This window comes from Myiozetetes cayanensis, unplaced genomic scaffold (assembly GCF_022539395.1).
Source record: "Myiozetetes cayanensis isolate MyiCay16 unplaced genomic scaffold, myiCay2020 scf12, whole genome shotgun sequence".
Classification (NCBI taxonomy): Eukaryota; Metazoa; Chordata; class Aves; order Passeriformes; family Tyrannidae; genus Myiozetetes; species Myiozetetes cayanensis.
Genome location: NW_026086826.1, coordinates 9,784,062 through 9,805,795, shown reverse-complemented (window position 1 = coordinate 9,805,795; position 21,734 = coordinate 9,784,062). Strand labels below are relative to the sequence as shown.

General features: G+C 42.5%; 1 protein-coding gene across 1 annotated transcript; it reads right to left on the bottom strand.

Moving 5' to 3' along the window:
• Positions 1 to 488: 488 nt before the first annotated feature.
• C8A (complement C8 alpha chain) lies at positions 489 to 20,096 on the bottom strand. Its single transcript, XM_050307080.1, has 11 exons — positions 19,872 to 20,096; positions 17,659 to 17,755; positions 16,554 to 16,698; positions 15,298 to 15,442; positions 13,519 to 13,708; positions 12,024 to 12,224; positions 10,482 to 10,722; positions 5,510 to 5,638; positions 4,669 to 4,826; positions 2,383 to 2,605; positions 489 to 974 (listed from the first exon to the last, which is right to left on the bottom strand). The coding sequence occupies exons 1-11, from the start codon at positions 19,988 to 19,990 to the stop codon at positions 823 to 825; spliced, it is 1,800 nt and encodes a 599-aa protein (XP_050163037.1). The 5' UTR covers positions 19,991 to 20,096; the 3' UTR covers positions 489 to 822.
• Positions 20,097 to 21,734: the final 1,638 nt, after the last annotated feature.

Below are 21,734 nucleotides of genomic sequence, written 5' to 3'. Positions count from 1 at the left end.
TGTGCATTCTTGTGCTGAGATTTACGTCTCACATTCAAAAAAGCTCCTTAAATCAAGGAACCCGTTAGCATCTTCTCAGGCTCTGGGTGCCTGGGAGATAAAATGCTTGAGTGCTAATAGTCAATTCATCACTGATCTTACAGAGGAATAGCCTTTGCTTATGTGTGAACATCCTCTGCAGAATGGTTGTGTTTGAGCCTCTCCATTTATTACTTTATTTATCTATTTTAAATTCTTTGTCAATTTGGGTTTATATTTTGCAATGATGCTTTGGCATCTTTAGGCTTAAGCCTTCTCCACACAGAGCAGCATATGGCTTTGCTGCAAATGCAGCCCTGGCCAATATGCTGGACTAAAAAATCTGACAGTGCCAGCTTACAAAAGTTCCATGGTACATATGTCAATATCAGCTGCATAAAACTGCAAGGATCATGAGCTTCTTTTTGTGTTTTGCAAAGGCAAATACATAAACTTTCTGAGAGTCAAGCTTACTTATGTAAACACTTGTGGTAAATTTATTTCACGACATATTTTAGCCCCACAATCATCTAGCAGCAAAGCCACCTGTGGGAATTTCCCACCATCTCCTGTACTACAGCTGTGCTGCTGTGCACTGGGTGGGGTTCCCATCACAACTGGTGAGGCAAAACATGTTCAGTCCACCAAAGCAGTTGGTGAGGTTTTGTACAGTGAATCCAGCACATCTCCATACATGGCAATACCAGCCAATTATTTCTCCTCAGGGTAATTCCATTGCATGCCTTGAGTATTTATAGCCCAGCACAGACTCCAAACCACTCTGCCCTGGGTACCTGTGGGCCTTCAGCAGGCCCTGCTCTGCAGGGGCTTCCCAGGGCAGGGCTGCCCACCATTCTGTGGGGCTGGGTTGGTGCACTGCCGTCTGCGCTGTGACGTGCCCGCCTGGCACGGGGACCAGCCTGACCAGCAGCTCCACTGCCCATCCGTCGCACTATCTGCAAACACATTGAAAAGAAAGGGAAAAACAAACAAGAAAAAAGAAGTATTTAGTTCTGAAGTGCCACCTACAGCCACCTGCCTTGGGTGGGAGCAGGGGAAGGAGTGAAATGCCAGCAGCACTTTGGGATTTCAGCTCTGGCTGTAACCCTTCTGTTTATGGACTCCCTGCTCCATCCCGGCTGTACCCAGCACACGGATGGCTGTTGAGATAAAGGCCCTCTGAAGCCAGGGGAGATGAATCACCTCAAACACCAACAGCTGTTTCTTTTTCTTCTCTGCTCATCTGAAAGGCTGTACCCTGGCTCTTCTTTCCCAAAGGGTACCTGACATCTCCCTCTGCACTAACTTTGTCACCTCTGACCAAGGCAGAGGGGCAAAAGTCCCCTAATGTTGTGGAGGTGTTGTGAAAAGTTTGCCCATCCTTTTGGAGTTGGGTCATTTCAAGGCTTTTCCATCACAGTACAGACTGAGTTGTCAGGAGTGGTCGATACTATGGATTATGGCGGCGCTCCTGAATGATGGGAATGCTTGATGGCTGTCATTTACTGTCATTTTTTATTTACTCATCTGGCCTTCATGCCTGGCTTGGGTACTTTATTAATCCAGACAGCACAAATGGATGTGTGTGCTCTTAGTTAGTGCTGGGTGGAAAGCTGGGTTTTCCATCTGCTGAAATGTTGTGCTTTAAAAAAACTGACCATGGTCTTAAATGAGTTTTGGAACTAAAAATTTGAGGTTTGTGTTAGTAATCATAAAATCACACAATAGTTTGGGTTGGAAGGGACCTTAAAGATTATCTCATTCCAGTCCCCCTGCCATGGTCAGGGACACCTTCAACTAGACCAACTTGCTCAAAGGCCCATCCAGTGCTTCCAGGGATGGGGCAGCCACAGCTTCTCTGGGCAATCTGTGCCAGGGCCTCACCACCCTCACAGTAATGTCTTCCTTATATCTAATCTAAACCTGCCCTCTGTCAGTTTGAAGCCATTCCCCCCCCACCTTGTCCTGAGCTGCTAATTTCAGTCTCTTGCAGGACTGCTCAGGATAGCCCAGCAACGAAAGCGATACAGAAGTGAAGGCTGGATTGATGTGTGGATGCAAAAAGCTGTTGGTTCATAGAATCATTATGCTGAGCTGGAAGGGACCCACAAGGATCATCAAGTCCAGCTCTTAGCCTCACACAGGACCATCCTCAGGAGTCACACCGCGTGCCTGAGAGTATCATCCAAATGCTTTTCGAACTCAGGCTTGGTGCTGTGACCACTTCTCTGGGGAGCCTTTTCCAGTGACCAACCACCCTTTGGGTGAAGAAACTTTTCCTAACATCCAACCTGTGGAGAGGAAAACCCAGTCCCTTGGCTGCTTCTCGCCCTCCCCTGTTTCGGGTGCACAGCGGGGTCTTACCTCGGTGCTTAGTGTTCTCGCAGGCAGGGCCGCTGGATTCCTGGCGACACTGGCAGGAGCAGGTGTCCCCCACCAAAAGGGGCTCTCCGTTGTTCTGGCATGGCCCACAGCGGCAGGGGTTGAACTCTGACAAATATTCATCCAGAGCCCGTTTCAGGTTTTGCCGCTTGGTTTCCATGTCACCAAGGTTACTTCTGCGGAGAATTTCGTGGATGGGCTGCAGCTGCATAGGATGGAGATGGATGGCATGGAAACAATTTCAGCTGGGCATCACTGAGATGCTGTGACATTGCTGGATAAACTCAGAACTCGGGAAAAACTCATTTGTCTTTCTCGACAGCTGCATGTACATCATGCAAATGTGTTACTACGACTGATGGGCCCTAGTGAGAAACCACCGTTCCAAAACCTTCCTCATCTTAGAGGTTTGTGTGGGATTGGCTTCTCTGGACATGCTTTGGAGTTTTAGTAAGGATTCCAATGATAAATTAAAACACCCCAGTAAGCCCATTTTTTGACTGATTTCTTAGTGCTGTCACAATCCCTGAGATTCTTGCATGCTTTTTGCCTTTTTGAAGAAAATGTTTTGGTAAGAGCTTTGGACAGAGGGACTCATCAAAATTTATTGCCAGCCTACCACTTACAGTGGCCAGATTGGGAAATATCCAGTAGATGCTGAGAATGAAGAATATTGCCTATGCATTTTTTGCCCTTTGATGTAGTGAAATATACTGTCATGATGTAGTGAAATAATACTGTAATCTACAGCTTTAAGAATATAACTTGCTCATCATATTTCCAGTAGCAAAATCCAGTTCTTGTATACCAGCAAAAACAGTTTGGGCAGCTGTAATTATAACTTGCCCAACTGACTAGTAATATTCAAATGAATATTAAAGCTAAAAGCTCAGGACTGTCTGAGGACACTTATTTATATTTGTCAATCCGTGCATCTGTGCAAACACTGCCTGTCTAGGCCAGGAATTGGTGGGAACCATTCCTAAAGGAGAACTGGGCATGATCTCATTGCACAAGGCACAGTGAGAGTGATTTGTGGAGAGGATCAGGATCAGCTGGACTTTGGGAAGAGCTCTTATGCAAATTTGCACAAGGCTGTTTAACAAACTGAGGGAGCTGCAGATAAGAGCTGCTGAAGTGGACACGAGCTCTTATCAGCCACTCCGGTTGCAGAGTGACTACTCAGCTCTGGAGCAGCCAACAGAGAGGTCAGCGCATGGTTTACTGGAAAATTGCAATAAATTTTGCCCAGGATTGATGGGAACTTGAGCAGAAAGGTGAATAACCTACAGCTGGACCTGAAAGTGCTTCTATGCTATCAGAGCTTTCTGCCATCAGGGTGCTGCCCAGGAAGGCTTGCACAGTCCTTCTTACCCTGTCAATAACACAAATAATTCCCAGATCCATTTTCCCTTCTCCCACTCTCTGTCAGAGCTGTCAAATGAAGACAAGAGGGATACAAGCGGCTGCATGTCCCTGCCACGATGGAGGTCCTTCCCCCACACCCCACAGCCACTCTTCTGGAGCAGACCAATGATCTGGGCATCTTGGGATACATGTGGCACTGCTGACCACAGCTGAGGAGTTGTGGCCACCTCCTCATGCCTCTGACATCTCTGACCCTTGAGTATTTGTTTGTAGGGTTGCTGCTCCCTCTCCCTTTCCATCCCCTCTGCTTGCACCCATCTCCCCTTCTCAAAAACTGTATTAGATGCTTCAGTGATCTTTCCATTTTATGGGGCATCCAGTGAAACAAAAGGGAGAGTAGAGCTTTGATGATTTTTGTGGCCACAGACTCTCTTTTTGGAGTGTGGAGAAAGACAGAACCCCCTTGAGAAAGCAGCCAGGAGTCCCCTACTCTAAAGACTCCTGAGGGGGTTCTGTTTATTCAGAGCCTTTGCTGGAGGGTGTTCAAAACACCTTCCCCAGCCCCCTGCAAGTCGTTGGCTTATATGGGAGGGTGGACAGCATCAGGGAGAATAATAGGGATGAATGCAAGCACAATTCATTGTGAAGCTGTTTAGGAACACATCAAAAACTTAACTCAGCACTAATCCAGCATTAAGCTCCTTGTCTGTCTCCCTGTGGATGCGGTCCGTGGGAGATGTACTCCCCATTGTGAAATGAATAAGAGGTTACCAGATCAGTGGCCCATTACATTTAATCTTGTTCTGTGATGGGATCACAATAAAAATACAAAATGATCTGCTCGACTACACTTTCATTCCTTATAGTGGCAGAGTTTCTTCAACTGCAGAAAGGCCTTACCTCAAAATCAATAACAGCAGGATTATATTTTAATGACCTTCCCCAGTGACGATATATATTGCCTTCCCAACTGTTTAAGAGCCCTCCAGTGTAACTGGTATCTCCTCCTTTAATCCGTTGAATAATATCTTCCACAACTGCATTGTGGCTCTTAGGATCTGAAAAGTTGAATTACACACATATTATTTAGTTACTGTTTCCACACATGCAGTAGAAGCTGCTTAATGAAGGTAAGATCAATTGTGCAGGGGGCTATCAGAGAGCTGCCTCCTGGAATCGGTGGGAGCTCGGTGTTCCCTGCTTGTGGGGTGAGCCCTGACACCTTATCATGAGGTGGTCGGTGACAAGTTGAGCATCCCAAATGCTTTAAGCTGCTAAGACCTGAAGAGCCTGCACACCTCCAGCCTTGGTTTCTAGTTAGGACATGGACAATAGATCACACTGTCTACATCTCATTAAGTAATGTACAAATCTGGGATTTCCTACCCTCTTTGAGTACTTTTTGTAGTCAATTTTGAATTTTTTACTAGTTGCCATGTTGCTTTTGCCATGCATGCCCAGTCTGTCATTGCTGTAGGGACTGCAGCCTTCCAGCCACCCCACTGCCTCTATTTACGTGTGCTTCTAATCCAGGTATTGTTACATTCATTCCTGCTCTTTAAAGAGCAACCAGTACTCCTGGAGACCTGGACCCAAAGTTGCTGTGGTCCCACCATGTCTGGGAGATGGCACCAAAGCTCACTTCTTCATTGCTTGTGTGACCCTGCTTGAATCTCTATGCCCAAGTGACCAGAAGAAGTGACATGAGATGCCTTAACAGACACCTGCGGCTGTATCATACCAGTTTTCATAAATCCTTCCGTTCGGCATTTAGAGTGTGACACAGATGGGTCCAGACCCAGGTGATCCACACTGACTGTAAGGCCAAGTGACAGGCGAATACAGGCCTCGATCTCCTCACCTCTGACAGCTGCAAAACAGAAAGGAAACAGGTAAATTCAATGACTCATGCTGAGTGGAAGGATGTTCATTTTCCTACTTGTTTTCTTTCTTCTATTATTGAAGAAAATAGTCAGTTATTTTCAGGGCCTGTATTTCAAAGTCCAGAGCTATTCTGGGCAGAGCACAGTGAAGAAGACAGAATCTTTTATAAAAATTGTTTCTTAGAAAATATTAGAAGTAAATATCTTAACACAAGGCTTTGGGCATGTATGTCCTTGTTTGATCTATATATTTTAAACCAAACTATTATTTTTTTACAGGTAATTACGGTAAAGCTGGGAACAGCAGCTGAAATCAATAGATCTTCACTAATTTTCCTAAACTCTGGCCCACCTGTTAGTGGCTTAAGTAGCATCTTAAGTAGTGACTTGGAGAAGGCTTGTGTGCTTAGAGCTGCTCCATCCTTCTTGTGCTGGGTTGCTGCTACCAGCACTGCTATATATATCAAGAAAATATGTAACTGGAGACCCATGAAGTGACTGCAGAGGAGAGAAAGGAACTAATGAGATGGTTTCACCAAGGTAAGCAATGTGCATATCTCATACAGCCTGGTTTTATGTAAGCACTTCAGTGTACTGCAAATACAAGGCTCTCCTCTCCAGTAGTTAAAAAGTCCATTGATTTCTTTAAGTATGAGCATTGTAAGCAATAGGTAACTTTTATGTTGCTCTTTTTGTCAAAGGACCTTAAAGTGTTTTACAAATCAGTCTGGTGATCAATACTATGGTATTAAAAGGGAAGAGGTCAGTGGGGTTTGTGTACTGTGACTTAATGACCTGAAGATGGAATCTCCATCTGAGTCCCAACCTGGAGCGTTGTCTGATGAACTGCCTCACCCCAGCACTGGGGAGCAGTGTCTTGTCTTGCTTGTGTTTAAAATACTGGTAAAAAACCCATAACTCTGGTTTCGTAGAATCATGGAATGGTTTGAGGTGGAAGGGACCTTTAAAGGTTGACATCTCCTGCACTGAGCAGGGACAAATTCAACTAGAGCAGGTTGCTCAGAGCCTCATCCAACCTGACCTTGGATGTTTCCAGGGAGGAGGTATGCACAGAGTAAATTAGAAAGAGTCTTTATATATTCTGATTAATTAAAAATGCAGCAGTAAATCTTACCACTTGAGCATGTTTAACTATCACACCACCTCTCTGGGCAACTTGTGCCAGTGCCTCACCACTCGCATTGTAAAAAAATTTCTTCTTTAATCTAAATTGACCTTCTCTTGGTTTAAAACCATCATTCCTTGTCCGACCACCACAAGCCCTGACAAAAAGTTCATCCTCATCTTTCTAATAGGCCCCTTTTAAGTGCTTGAAGGCCACAATTAGGACACCTGAAGCCTTCTCTTCTCCAGACTGAATGACCCAAATTCTCTTAGCCTTTCCTCATTGGAGAGGTGCTCCATCCCTCTAGTCATCTTTGTTGGCCTCCTCTGGACTCACTCCAACAGTTCCATGTCTTTCCTGTGCTGGGAACCCCAGAGCTGAGCACAGCACTTGAGGGGCAGAATCCCCTCCCTCAACCTGCTGCCCACCCTGCTTTTGATGCAGCCTAAGACACCCCTGGCTTTCTAGTTTGTGAGCACACATTGCTGGCTCGTGTCCTGCCTCCAGCATCTCATCCATGAACAGCCCTGAGTCCTTCTTGGCAGGGCTGCTCTCAATCAGTTCACCCCCACCCTGTGTTGATAGCAGGACCCTGCACTTGGCCTTGTTAAACCTATGAGATTCCCATGGGCCCACTTCTCAAGCTTGTTCAGGTCTCTCTGGATGATATCCTGTCCTTTGGGCATGTCAGCCGCGGCAGTCGGCTTCATGTCACCTGCAAACTTGTTCCCTTCTGCACACCCTACAGGAGAGGATCACTGGAGCTATGTGGGGCACAGATCTGCTCCTTGGCTTGCTGGGTCCCAGCTGGCAGAGGTGCTCAGCATCCTAAGAAAGGAGCTACAAGTCCCAGATTCAAACTGGTGAGACCTAAAGCATTCTCAAGACTTCAGTGGGAATTGCATCCCATTGCAAAACTGGGCCCTTGAGAAAGATTAAATGTGTAGCACTCAATTACTTGTACTAAACTGTTCAACAGTTGTAAACACAGTGGGTAAAGTTCATTCACCCACAACAATGTGAGTGATTGCTTATATTGGTGTTGGAGTGCCATAAAATTAAACTTGAGGAACACCCTGATTAATTGATTTGCCATGGCTCCCATTGAGTAATTATGTTCAGCGAGGGTCTGTCAATACAATTTGCTATAGGTTGCAGCAAGATCAGGTCTTGATAAATGAAAAGTGGTTATCATTGCAAAAGGGTGGTCATAGTAAATATTGGCACTTGAGGGGGGAGTCCTGATAGGGTTTTTTATATGATATAACTTGCGATAGTTAAATGTGCTTGAGTGATAAGATTTACTGCTGCATTTTGAATTAATCAGAATATATGAAGACTCTTTCTAATTTACTCTGTGCATAATGTTTCTCCCATAAATGTTCTTGTAATGTGTGAGCACATTATACTGTTTTCTGCTAAATAATAGAACCATAACAATCTATTTTAAAAACAAGTAATGAAAAATATTGATGGCAGAGCAACAAGGGACTCCTTCTGACATATGTATTTATTTCACTCATGACCACATCCATATAAGCCCTTGCAGCCTGAAGCTAGAAATGGGTCTGGCAGCAAAACTGCAGTCCTGAGCTCTGCAGTGAGTTGTGGTCTGTTCCCAAGTATCTAAACAGAAAAGGTGATTTAATTTTCAAAATTTGGGTTGCCTAAATGCTTAAAGTCCAGCTCATGGGTATGCTGAGCTAAATGCTCAGTGACCACCTAAGCTGCCTCTCATTTAAGGAGGACTCAGTGAAGAGGTTTCTTTCCTGGGCATGTGTTTTAGTCTCTGGTCTATGAAAAAAGGAATATTCCCTCTTGCAGAGCATTTAACACACAACCTCATGGGCTAGGTGGGTAGTGGTTGTTCTCAGGATGCAGTGGTTGTTCTAAAGCAGGTGCAATGTTGCTCAGCCCTGTGGGGACTCAGCGATACATCTCCAGGCATCTGCAGAGCTTCACACTCATCTTATGAAGCTCTAATTTTAAGATTTGAGCACTTATATCCTGATCCTGACCATTCCTCGGGGAAGGAGCATAATCCTCTTACAAACACAGCCTTCAAGCATGGCTGTAATCAACATTAGAAAAATCAGGGATTTTTTACTAAATGCTTTTAGACCGTGGCATATCAGACACTTGCAGGTGGGTCCTTCTGGGTCAGCGTCGTGTGACATAGAGCTCTGCTGATTTGGTAAATGTGGACTCTCTAGCACAGCCTGGATTAGATGGAAATTACACAGTGGTGCTGCATTAGAATGAAAATTACATCCCTACTGGGGCACATTTTTGTCTTTTGCTGAACTTCAACATCCTTCTTTCCTAAGATAAAGTATCTTGTAGCAGTAAATCTCCCCCTTATATACAAAGCAAGCATAAGATAAAGCAAAATAATAGCCTCCCTCTGCATGCTTTTGATTCATTCTTCCTTTGAAATTGGCAGCCTGCTTCCTTAAGACTTGCTTGCCAAGACCTTGTTCACTTCTATATCACTCACTCTTCAAAGTGAAGAAACGATTTGAAGACGTATCACATTTCCAAACATTAGAGGTTTGGGAACTTGATGAAAATTCTCTGAATTGGTGATTTCTTGTAGAAAAATTGGCATGCTTAACACTCAATATGGAGTGCATAGTTATCCTAGTGCTGCTGGTACCAAACCATTTCAGACCAGAGGCTGAATCTGGGGCAGAACCATGGAAATTATTGGAATTAATGGATTACAGCAATTTGCACCAACTGCAGCAATTTGCACATGTTGTCCAAGATCACAATTTCATTCTGCATAAATGTCCAGCGTGGAGTTACCAAGGCAGTTACCTGGAGTACCCTCTGCAGAGTAGAGTGATGGTCCTTAGGGGAAGTGGGATCTATTGCATTGTTGACACCTTTACAAAAGGTGGTTAGTGTACTAAAGTACCATATTATCATTTTGCGTTTTAGATTTTTGATGAGGAAAAATGTTATGCTTTGGCTCACCAGTAATGGCTATTCTTGCACTCTAGATATCTGTAGTGAGTATTTTATCTAATTGAGATTTAGAGGTGCGGCTCTCCAGCCTCATACACTCTAATTTGTTGAGAACTGGAGCTAACAGAGGTCTGTTAGTCTTCAGATGTGACACTGAACAGAATAAAGTGGCAGAGATATTGCCAAATACAGTGTGCTATTTCCATTTACAGAAAACTGCACCTTCACTATGAACAAGCTAAAAAGTGAGTGGGTCAGCTTGCTGTACTTTGGATGAGTTTGCAAACCTTGAGCATTCGTAAGAATGGCCAGAACAAAGACTATAAGGAATAGGAGAAGATTAGCAAGTGACACGGAAAAAATTGGAGAAGATAATGCTCAGGTTCCTTCTTAAACTACCAAGACCTAACCCAGATACTTCTGAAATTAGACTGGGAAGCACATTTTGTGACACTTAAGCTAATCCCCTGCCATGTGGCCAGTAGTGCATCCATCTTGTGAATGTGTGGATACCCCTGCATTGTTCGCCCTGTGCATCTTTGGGCTTATGATGAGTATGTGTCTATCATGCTGGGATGGACCAGACAGCTCAGCAAAGAGGTGCTGATGAGCACCCACCCTCCCAAGGTCCAGGGAAGAGATGGCTGTGGAGATCCATTTCGTGGTCACGAGCTTGGAAAGAGCTAGTTTAGAGCAGAAAGTCATAAACAGAGAATAGCTTCTCATTTTCTAACCTTTTCTTCGCATTTCCTCCTTATTAATGACAAGGATGTACTCAAAGACGCCTCCCATAGTGCCAGATGTCATGAAATGGGTGCCATAGTCATTGATGAATTTGGCATACATGCCATAGTTGTAGGTGTCTGGAAGCTCCTTCAGGGAGAGCAGTAGATCTTCATGCAAAACAATGTTGTCCCTTCTCATCTTGAAACGGGCTGTCTGCACCTTTGTCACAGCTCTAATGAATGAAAGGTCCTGCAGGTAAAGAAAAGAGAAGCTGCACTCAACATTCATTTAAAAAAAAATAAATAAATTTTGAGCCTCTAGGCTTGCAGAGAAAAGCCTGAGTCTCTGACAGTCAGTGTATATTGAAGGCATGAAAACAGGCCCTCGTTTAAATTAATGATAGTTCATTTTTTAGAGTCTCTTTCTTATGTGCTGTGGAGGTGGAGGGCAAAGCTGTGATGTTGGATGCTGTGAGGTTTTTTTATGATATGTGAATACAATCAGAGTAAGGCTTAACTTGGTTTTCATCCATTCTCCGTTTCTGCTATTTCTTTTTCTGGTTTCCTTTCCATAGTGTTTATTCCCTTTTGTTTTTTTCTCAGCCTCAATCAGTGATGCAGGACAAAGGTCAAGGCAAGTCCAGCCCAGCCATGGGGAATTACCCTGCCCAGGAAGATGCTGACAGGGGAGGATCTCCTGTATATACCAACAGATCCACAACTCCACCTCTAGATTAGCCATTGCCTTAGACAAGGCTCCAGTGCAACCAGAACAGCCCTTTAAATATTCCTCCAATAACTGATCATCATTTAGCTGCAAACATTGTATGAGTCTGGACAAGGGCACAGTAAATACTATAATGGTGCTCATTTCAAACAGCTTTTAAGGGCATTTTAACTCAGAACACCATCAAAGTAATTCTTCTTTATTGTTTTCTGTCAGCAGCCACAAGAGAAGTGGAGATGGGGCACAGTAAATGTGGGAAATACCAGCACTCATGTTATTAGACTGGAAAGAGGTCATCACAGCTAGTCCATGATGTAAGCCTGCTGTGAGAAGTACACCCTATTACCAGGTACTATTTTTTCAGCGTGGTATTTTAACCTCCCATAAAAAGTAACATATTTCCCCATCATAAGGCAGCTTGTATTAATTTGAACAAGACATATTTGCTACTGGAGACCATTCCCTGAGGACTATTGTTTGGATCAGCATCTTGATATTTCCTCCTCCCTCATCGTCACTTTTAAGCATTTTTTTATTTATGTGCTTAATGTAGGCATGAAACAGGATGGGGTGAGATGACATGTGTTGTGGCACTTCGTAATTCAATTTTATTCCCACTCCTTGTTTGCTAAAATGTACGAAGAACAGCAAACAGGATTACTAACGATCATACATTTGCAATTACATGAACAAATTAAGGTACAATTACTGTGTTAAAAAATGCAATTGAGAGAATAAACTGACATAAGTTACAGCCAGACCATGTGATACACAGATGATATGACTGGAGCATATGTATCACTGATTTGGTTGGGATTTTTTACCTTTGCAGTGTATTCCGTGAAATTGTTCAGGGATCCTCTGCCACCTGATAAAGCAAAGCCCAGGTTTACCAGTATCTGTGGATTTGCAGGCCCAATTCCAATGGTAAAGCCCGTTCCTCCAGAGCTATGAGTTTTAAGGGCTTTAAGCAGATCCTTCGAATCATCGTAAAACTCAAAAGCAAATCCAGAATCAGCGTGAGCCTAAAATGAAAGAGCAGACATTTTTTCAGGTACCTCTCTTCCTTTTTAATCTTTATTTCTTCAAGGAGCTGATAGTGCCTCTGCTTGAAGTCCGTGATGCTCCTGACAGCACTGGCATTGACTTCAGTGAATATGGAATAAGAAATTAAGTCACATGCCATTTCATTTGGAAATATGTGAGAAATGTGGATTAAGTCAAGCCTTTTGCTTCATCCATCTCCAAGCAGGGGAGAGGTTTGTGTTTAGCTACTCAAAACCAGAACTGGTAGCATTACCTATTAAGGTAGCTTGATACTTCCCATTATAAAATCCTTCTTCCAGTTCCTTACAGCTCTGCCAAATCCTAATGATTTGGAATGATTTTTTAAATTTTTTTTTCCTCCCCAGCCTGCTTCTGGATGAATTTATTTAGGAAAAAAATTCAACAGCTGTTTATGGTGGCAAGACCAGAAAACAAACATTGTTTTGTCTCTGTTTTTAGAGAAGTGACCTTTTCCTTGACAGCTTTACTTTGCTGGTGTGTGGAATTGAGCAGCCTTGCTAAATCTGGGCTGTGCTATTTACCAGCTCTGTAAAAAGCCAGCCCCAGTGTTAAAACTGGGGACTAAGGGGCACAGGGGACTCTGCCTGCTGGGAGAACATGAAAGCTATTTGCATTGCGTCTGTGGCCATAATATTTTCCAGGAATAATGTTTTTTCATTCATTCATGTCAAAAGGCATGATGGATGTTTAACAGTGTGACCACGGCACCCACTTTTGATGTGGGAGACCCAGGTGGAACCCCTGCTCTACTAAGATCAGTCTCCAACATCAGATGTGACCTCATGGACTATAGGTATTGCGATACACGGTGATAGATTTCAGGATCCCTGTCTCACTCAGAATTTGCATTTATGTCTCTTGTAGCCATGCCATAGACTTAAAATGCTTTCAAAGATTGAACCAGCAGCATCGTTACATTATTACACATGGCCAACTTCATCTCTAGAGAGGCAAGTGGCTTGTGCAAGCTCTACAGCTCATTAATAGCAGAATTTAGAGAAAACCCATTTTTCTTGGCTCTGACTAGGCCAGAGTAAGCAGTAGCAATGCCTGGGTGATAAAGCACGTTAGTTCCTTGATGTGCTGTAAACCAGTATTTATATCATCGATTGCCTGTTTTCTCAGGGACAGCTGGGGAAAGGTAACTTGAAAGACAACCTATAATGAATGATAAAATGTATCTGATAACTGTAGGAAGTTTGGCTTTTTGCTGGGAAATCACTGCTAAATTTGACCACTCAAAGCACTTACTAGGAATTGGTACATGTGAAAGTTGTAAGGTTTGCGGAAATACTTCTCGTCGTCTCCATAGTACAGACGTTCGCAGGCAGCATCATATTGCAGCTCCCGCCACTCTCCATTGTAGACATACTCACACTGGCCTCCAAAAAACTCAGGATCATACACAGGCTGGCTCTCTCCCTGTGTTAGGATATTGTATCTTGGAAAGAAGTAGCATTCAGAAAGTTATCCACTGCTCCTGTTTTATTTCCCCAACCGTCTCTGTCACAGGTTCTCCTGACACTACAGGTTATCTAGCCTCAAGTTTCCTGAGGAATTTGAATAGAACTTAAAATTGGGTTGGGTTTGCTATCTTGTTGGTCTCTCCTTCCCAAAGCTAACAGACATTACAGATAAACAACCATTTTATTTCCAAGACATTAGTTTGGATATGCTAGAAAGGGAAGAAATCAGTTTAGTTGTTCAGCCCCTCCCAGCACGTACAGTTATGAAAGTCCCAAAGTCCTGGAATTCCTCCAGGTTCCCCTTGAGCCTAGTGTATCTCACTGCCACAAAGTGCTTCCTGGCATTTCATATAATTATTTTCTATCTTAATTTCATCTCTTTCGTTTTAATAATGGTCCCATTTCTCAGGGCAGTTAACACCCTCCCTAGACATGCAGTCAGCTTGTGCTTTGCCAAGTCTCTCACTTATTATTTCCTTATTCCTACTTCTTCCTTCTCTCCAGCCCTCACATCTGCTGCCCTCTGAAATCCCTCCCATTACTTAGCATTCCCTGTAATTCCATAGCCTGAAATGAAAGTGTTATTCAAACTAGACAGCAACATTTCTTTTCACCTTTTAAGACTAAGATAGTAAACCCCATTGGTTTTGTATGTTCTACAGGAGAAACACATCAGAGAGCAGAACTAAATATGTATTAATTTTCACAGAGAAACATGTCTTGAAAAACTTTTGATGGATTCTCCCAGGCCCTGGGCCAAAGAGACATTTATCTCATGGACTCCAGAGAGCACTGGATAGAGCTGATGGTAAGGTTATCTAATGGCTGACTTCAATCTCATACTTTAGTCCATATTCATAGAATCTTAGAATGGATTCTATTGGTTGGAAGGGACCTTAACGATCATCTCATTCCAACCCCCCCTTCCATGGGCAGGGACATGTTCTCTAAGTGAAACTAAGCAGTATCTTGGTTAAAACACAAGATTTACAACAGGATTGTCACAATGCACAGTTTGCCTTTCAAGTTGTACTGGATTTCTCTTTTGTGCATATTACCCAATCAAAATTTGAAGTAAGGAAATATTTTTTCTTAGATAGGAGTAATTAATCTGCATATACTCATGTGGAGCTCAGTCTTCATACCTTGAATCTGTGCTCCAAAGTCCTAAATCCTGGAGTTAAATCTCCTTAAGGATGAATGCGACCAGGATGTTGCATTTCCAAAGTCTGCTGTTTGCTTTAATATATTACTTTTATCAACTGGAGAAAGCTGGGAGATAACTGTGATATATTTTTACAGGAGTAAAAAGAGGGCATCACAAGTACAGTGTGGCTGGGAGAGGCCAAGGTCAGATAGTAAATCCAAGAGAGGATTTGAAATAAAAGCTGGGATGAACCCTCCTGCCTCCCTCATTGCTACCCCTGGTTGCATGGGACAGCACCTCTCTTCTGAGTTTTGTACAGCACCCTATCAGTTCATGGATCACTGCTATTACTAAGGAAGAGCAATACAAGGATCTGGTTTTAATTGTGAGAGTAGCAGCTATTGATTAATTACTCACCCTTGGACTGCTTTTATAGACCCTGGGATTGGGAGCAGCTCTTTACAAGGGCTTTCAATATCTTCAACCTCACAGTTCTCCTCATCAGACCCATCTCTGCAGTCTTTATCTCCGTTGCACAGAAGATGACGTTTAATACAGCGACCTAAAGTGCACAGATGCAGGTGATGGCTTATCTGCCCTTCTGAAATGCTTGCTGGCAGCTTGCACCAATTGGGCTCTTTTTCACCCATATTTCAGGGCTGCAAGAAGCCATACTGGATGTTAAACACAGAGCTCTTCCAGTGGGAACCTGCTTTTCCAAGCTTGTTGCAGAAGTTTTCCCTTTGCAACTCAAGTGAGCACAGCTCCGAGTTCAAACTGGCCACTCCCATGGGGTGGGAATCAAGGTGAGGGCACCTCGCTGTCCTGACTTTATTATCTAAAATTATGCTCTTGGAAAGTTGCTATAGGAATAGCTTCTCCACTTGGCTTAAGGAAGTCAACTCTATCTTAATAAAGTGCAATTTTGCCTCTTCCCATTGTAGGAGGTATTTGGGGAGTTTATTGCAATAGAGTGCAAGAATGGGTGTTTGTAGGAAGGGCAACTTGGAAGAGCTTTTGCCTCTGGTAGTGAGGATAAAGCCTTGATATGACAACCGTGGCAGAAGGGATCTGGCACTGCTGCACTTGCCCCAGTGGAGGACGATGACCTGCTCCAGCTGATGAGCTGGTTGCAGAGCTAATGTGTGGTTCTAAATTTTAATAGAATTTTCATTAAATGCTCAAGATGGAAGTTTCAAGCATTTGTGTAGAAACAAAAATCTGACAAGGCTAGTCAAATGTTCAGAGAACAGCCGTATTATATCCCAATCCTCAGAGCTAGAGGATGGCTAAAAATAAATAAATCACCCCAACAGATTGCTAGTTGGATTGATGATTGAACTCTGTCTCTAGCGGGGGAGAAAGCAGTGTGTTGAGGGAGCGTTGTGCCCATGGAGGGGAATGTGAGTGTGTAGTACAGCAGTTGGAGCAGAGTATTTCTACTCTCTTTGTTCCACTGAAAAATTAACATTTTTCATGTCACACAGCCTTCTTTCTATCTAAATCTGAGTGTAACGTGGATGCATTTCTGTAAAAGTTGGGGGGGGGGGGGAAACAAAGAGGGTAAATTTCCTGCTTCCTGCCATCTGGTTAGCAGGGGATTGATATCACCCCGGGGCGGCCCAACCAGGAACAAAACCTCTTTGGCAGGGGTTTGTGCCCGGTTCACTCACCTGTTTCCTTGCACTGAAAGTCCTTCCCACAGCTGAGGGCTTCAGTGCACGTGGTCTCAGCACGACAACTTTTCTCATCCCAGAGGTGCCCAGCACATCTCCTCCCTGCAAACCTCGCTGGCTGCACCAGCCTCCGGTACCGGTGCTACACCACACAACAGAGACAACCACTTGTATCGCCCACAGGCATCACCTCCATGGGCTATAAAGCAACCAAAACTGTCATTTTTTCATTTTTATCTATATTGCTTTCTTTTTTTTTTTTTTTTTTTTTTTTAATATGGCCCAAAGACTTTGTGTGTGGTAAATGGAGAGGGAGAGTCAGCAGAGAGGTGGGACCTCAGATTTGCCTGAAGTTGACAGGTGGGGATTTAGAGGAGGCTGGAAGGAATGTTTTTATCTCTTGGCTGTTTTATACCTTGGAAATAATATGGCATTTTTCCAGTTACACATGTTTTGTCCTGGAATGTTACAGGCTCTGTTAGATGGACGCAGACACTAATTACAACACTGATCCTGCAACATTTCTAATGGATTATTAATGAGAATTGCTGCTCTTTAAACTAGGAAGGATAAAAAAAAAAGGAAAGGGAGAAGAGCCAAATAATTTACTGATTATAACCACAGGAATGAAAAAAGCAGGGATAACATAAACTCAGTAGAAAGCAAAATTATATCAGATATTTTAAAATAAATTCTAAAATTATGGTGACATATGTGAAATGATATAAAAATTGAGAACAGGAGCAGATGAATGAAAGCTGCTTCTAATTTCTTTTCATTGGAATATTTGCATTAAGAATCAGGGGATACTTAATTAAATCTGAGATAGAAAGGGAAGAAAGTCTTGAGTAAGTATTCTGGCCTGATTCTTCCACCATTTGCCTTGATTTTCCTTTTCTTGTTCTGCTGCCTTAAATTTATTCCCCAGTTTACACCAGGGTAAGTAAGAACCTCTCAAGTAGAGGAGCATCTCCATCATATTTGGATGGGTTTACTGGATGCTTTGGAATGATGAATATGTATAATATATATAATTAATGTGTGTACATCCTTATCACAGACACATCTGAAGATAAATGAATACATTACAGTGGATCCTTACTTTTTTCTCTTGGCAAGGAAAGCAATCAGTCCATCCTGACCACTGGCTCAGCTGACAGTCAACAGGACCTGGAGAATTAACATCTCTGCTGCTTCGTCTAAGGAGGAAGAGAGAGCGCCATGTAAGGTCTTTCAAGTTGTGTTTTAAGAGGGGTTGGAGGCTAAAAGAGGGGAAATGGTCTCTCTGTGTGTTTTTCCATCAGGAACCTATGTTGTAGGAAGTGGGAAACATCCCTTAGCAGAGGTGACTGTATTACAACCTGAGTTGTCTCATCCAGGTATTCATCACCAGCATTGATCAGGGGCCACAGGTGCAGTGCTTGAGGATTTTGTCTTGGATTTCCTGCTTTCCCAAGAGATCCTAGCCCTTTCCAATAGGTGGATTTAAAATTATAATTAAATATATGTACACAATATATATATAAGAGCAAACACACAGAGTAAACAGAAGGGATGTCATGAAGAGACAGGTTTTAAAGAAAAGATTATTTTTTGCCTTTCTATTCAGAAGCACATCACAATCTCCAGAAGTAGGGATGTTTATCACCTTGGGCATGTTTTGAAATCTATTGATTTCACTTTTTTTACACCATTGTGAACTCATGGTCAGTAGTTTTCCTGCTAAGTATGATATCAGGATCTGTTTCCCGTGGGCTTTTGGAGTGGTGGAAATGGCTACACCAACAGCACTGAGAAAACAATATGCAAAGGATGTTGACGAAAAATTTGTTCATTGACTATTTCTAAAACAAAATACATAAATTCTGAGAAGAAGAAAATAACAAAAGGAGGAGTACAAAGGCAGAAAAAGGTACTGTATCTTTGTGGCCCTTGGATCAGACTCTGCATATACACTGAATATCACTATACAACAGCAAGAAAATACTTCTCTTTCCTCCCAGCCCAGTCATTACAATCTCTGTTTCTGTCCTAACTCCTACAACCTGTATTTGTATGATGCATTTCTTTGTCTTGAGGAGCAATCTGTGGCATGCTAATACAGCTCTGTGTTTGCCATAGCTATCAAAGCATTTTAAGGAGTTATTCCAAGTCAAAATATCATTATTAGTAGTATTATTTTGGTGACTAACTAATGAGCAGTCTGTTTTACTTACAAAACTGCAGTCCAAAGAGAAATATTGATAATTAGCAGAGGTATGGAGCACATTGGGGATTCGTAAGAGGCTGTAGAAGAGAGACTTACTATATGAAAGCCACAACAGCTCAGCAAGAGAGTCTGTGGATGCAGATCATTGTGCGAGATAAAAACCCACCATGTCTCCAGGAAATCAACAGGAACCTGCAGACAAACGGAGCTGGAGGACACGTATGTATTGATGCCTTCTTGCTCTGACAGGAGGATTTGTGGGGTGTATCCTTCAGCATTTCTCAAAGTACTTAATTGGCTCACCTTCGATTGGATTTTACATTTACCTCTTCATTATTCTGCCTTGTTTGATAAGTTCATCAAACATCAAAAATCTCGTCTTTGTTCATTTTCAAAAGGGATTATCGGAATAAGCCTTCATAATTAAGTGTATCACTACCACAGTTTTTTTTTCCTTTCTGCCTTCTCCTTGTCTCTATGTTCCAATTATCACTGATACCTTTTTTTGATCCTTCTAAATCATATTTGCCTTTACAATAAGCTTGAAATTAATAGCTGTAGAAAAAAAAATCCAACCATTTTCCTATCATGACACTATAGCTTTAGAAAAAAAGTAACTTGTTTATTCCTTTCCTTCAAAGCCCAAGTGACACTCAAATAAGTTAATAATATTGTTCACAGAAAAAAATTGAGGTGTGAGGATCTGGCTTGGATTGAAAATTGGGTTATTCACATGCCCTTGTTAACTTCACATTGTCAAATGTAAAATAATTATAATGAAAAAGAATATGAAAAATATTACCTCATAAATCATCCCGTAAAGAGAATTCATTTGAAGTGCCCAAAACCAATATGGTAATTTCAGTAAGGAAGTTTAGGAAGGCTTAATAGTCATCAGTAAAAGAAAAACCATTGTGCAAACAGTTCCTTCAGGAAGGAATTATGATCCTGAGCTTGGGCTTTGGACAACTGCCAATATTTTTTTTTTCCTGGTAGCTGTTTACAGAGAGCATGGTGTGCACATGCCTCAAGTTGGGACAAAATTGATGGGCTGACTGACATGCAGGTAATTTCTATATGTAAAGTTGGAGAGGGAACAGACTTACCTCTGGGTAGGCAATGCCTCAGGCTCCTTGCATGCCGTTGCCGTGGCCTGGCGTGCCATTAAAACCAGGGGGCATATAGACAGGATCAAAAGAAAGAGATGACACTGACTCCACCACATTGTTTTCCTATATGTAAATGTTTGCTATAGATCAGCTGCAAACAAGAGCTTTAAGTTTCAGGACTGCTGGAAGAAGCATAGAGCTCACCAGCCTCCAAAACACTGAGGTAAATCATTGACAACAGCACAGATCGAATCACAAAGAATCAGGACACATCCCAGAGGCCTTTGCCCTTTTGGAAAGAAATTCCCAGTTTTCTGGCAAGGAAATATATTAAACTGTGCAACTGTTTCCCCATTAAAGTCAATCAAATCCTATTGCAGCAGTGTGTTTCTTGCCCAGCCTGCGCCCTCCTTTTAATTTGAAGGAGGAGGAAACTCATTTTATTTCCCACAGTGACTTCACTGTAATTTTGGTGTGTCTGGTTGCTGACCAGGGAAAAGCTTCCCAGTACAGCAAATTGAAGATTAGCACAAAATTGTATTATGAGGAACATGTACCTTCCAGATATGTCAGGGAAATGTCAGTTCAGCTTCCTCCAGTTGCCAGCCCCATAAGATAGTTTCTCATCTTTAAAGCTGATGTGAGTTATCCCCTGGCTTTTGCATGGCCCTTTGTATGGTCACTGAAACATAAGAATCTAATTCTTTGTTTTCCAAAGTGATTTGGGGTGAGGAAGATGTCCCACACACCTGAAATTTTTGTGCCCATACACTGTGCAAACCCATCTGTTTGTGGTGGCTCTAATGCTCTTAGCTGGGTGGCATCTTAGCACAGAAGTAGTGGATGTGCACAAGTGTAAGAAAGCAAGAACACCACAGGTTATTTATTTTTAAGATAATAGTCACAAGATGACCATATTTAGTTCTTTTGTATTAGAAGAAACTAAAAATGGCCATTGGAAAGACATTTGGTCATAGCCGAGGTTGCCCCATAGGTGTTTCCCCAAGCTTGCACACAGCCTCCAAAATTCCTCTAAGGACCCCTGGGCAGGTACAAAAATACACAAGAAATCTGTAACTTCATTAGGTATCAGTTAGAAAAAGAGTAAGAGGTCTGTGGAGACTTGTGTGTTCAAACAAGGGCCTGAATTTCCCTGCTTTTTCTTCTGCATAAGTGGGCTGAGAAGCTTCATGCATAAATGAAGTGTTCCCAGCAGACAACTGGAAGTTTGAACCTCAATAAATTCAAGAGAAAGTGTAATTATTGCAAGAAAGTCTGGTCTTGGGCTGTTACAGCTATTAAGCAGACAGTGAATTGTCCTTTGTCCACAAAAGACTGGGATAGAAGTGTCACTTTGTGTATTTCCCAAATTAATTGCAAAGCTCGTTTCAATAGCTGGTATTATAAATTATCAAAATAAAAGGACCTCTAACAGGGTTATTTTAATGTAATTAAAGTTCAGAATGACCCTGGGGCTTGTCTTTGCTAAACACGAAGAAATGTAGCACATGGGTAAACTCTGTAGTGAAATGAAATGAAAACTGCCTTTTGTGACCTTCGGGAGTATGTTAATGTAATCCCTTACCTACTTCAGATGGGTTCAGAAAGTCCTTCTCCTTTCTTTGCCTATGCAAGAAGAACTCGAATAAGGGGTTTAATATTTTTTTTAATATACTATTAAACCTAAATTGCTTTTGCCTGGGAGAAAAGTAGGGAATTGTAACTGGCCTAAGGCAATCCTCCTCGTCACCTCCATGTTACACATCACAGCCTCTCTGCATGTCGATTTTAAGATAGAATGACTTTAAAAAGATTTTAACAATGCCTACAGAGATCTGGTGGGGATGGACCCCACTGTCC

Bases quoted from the DNA above. Each gene is read 5' to 3' on its own strand.
- C8A (XM_050307080.1), bottom strand. From the start codon at position 19,990: ATGTGGTGGAGTCAGTGTCATCTCTTTCTTTTGATCCTGTCTATATGC. The intron at 15,443-16,553 runs GTGAGTGAACCG...TGTGCACTTTAG, and splicing joins CTTTCAGTGCAAGGAAACAG to GTCGCTGTATTAAACGTCAT. The intron at 975-2,382 runs GTAAGACCCCGC...ATGTGTTTGCAG, and splicing joins CGAGAACACTAAGCACCGAG to ATAGTGCGACGGATGGGCAG.